This window comes from Buceros rhinoceros, unplaced genomic scaffold, assembly GCF_000710305.1.
Source record: "Buceros rhinoceros silvestris isolate BGI_N320 unplaced genomic scaffold, ASM71030v1 scaffold31902, whole genome shotgun sequence".
NCBI classification, from domain to species: Eukaryota; Metazoa; Chordata; class Aves; order Bucerotiformes; family Bucerotidae; genus Buceros; species Buceros rhinoceros.
In genome coordinates, this window is record NW_010397660.1 from 2,950 (window position 1) to 3,401 (window position 452).

The 452-nt window shown below is 64.6% G+C and overlaps 1 protein-coding gene across 1 annotated transcript in view; it reads left to right on the plus strand.

The window, feature by feature from the left end:
* The window catches only part of FANCE (Fanconi anemia, complementation group E), a gene marked incomplete at its 5' end in the record, with an annotated part of 3,954 nt that overhangs the window by 2,938 nt on the left and 564 nt on the right, over positions 1-452 (plus strand). Inside the window, one exon of the mRNA XM_010146345.1 lies at positions 109-234. Within this exon, the coding sequence (XP_010144647.1) occupies positions 109-234 (126 nt within the window). The remainder of the gene's footprint in view (positions 1-108; positions 235-452) is intronic.

The window sequence follows — 452 nt, forward strand, 5'->3', positions numbered from 1 at the left end:
GGTCCGACGGGGGAGGTGACCCTGCCTCATCCCCCCAGGTTTCCTTTTCAGCTCCAGCAGCGCTGGAGCAGGGACCAGCTCTCCTCCCTGCTCGTGGTTCTCTTCCAGGAGGTACTGCCCGCCGAGCTCTTGGATCTGCTGGTCCTCACTCTGTGCCGCCAGGCCCCAGCCTTCGCCACGTCGCTGGGTTACGCCAAGTTGGTGACGGCCGTGCTCACTGTGTACCAAAGCCAGGTGAGCAGGACCTTGGGCCCTGCAGATCTGGCAGCTGGGGCTGCAGCTGACCCAGGACCTGGTGCAGGGTCTCAGGGGTCTCCTGGCAGTGCAGCTCTCAGAGCTCCTTGCTCTGCTTTGTCCCAGGTCACCCCAACCCACCGGAGCAGCCTGGCTGCTGCTCTGGATCGGAGCAACGCAGCTCTGAAGACATCGCTGCAGGCTGTGCCGGAAGGAGG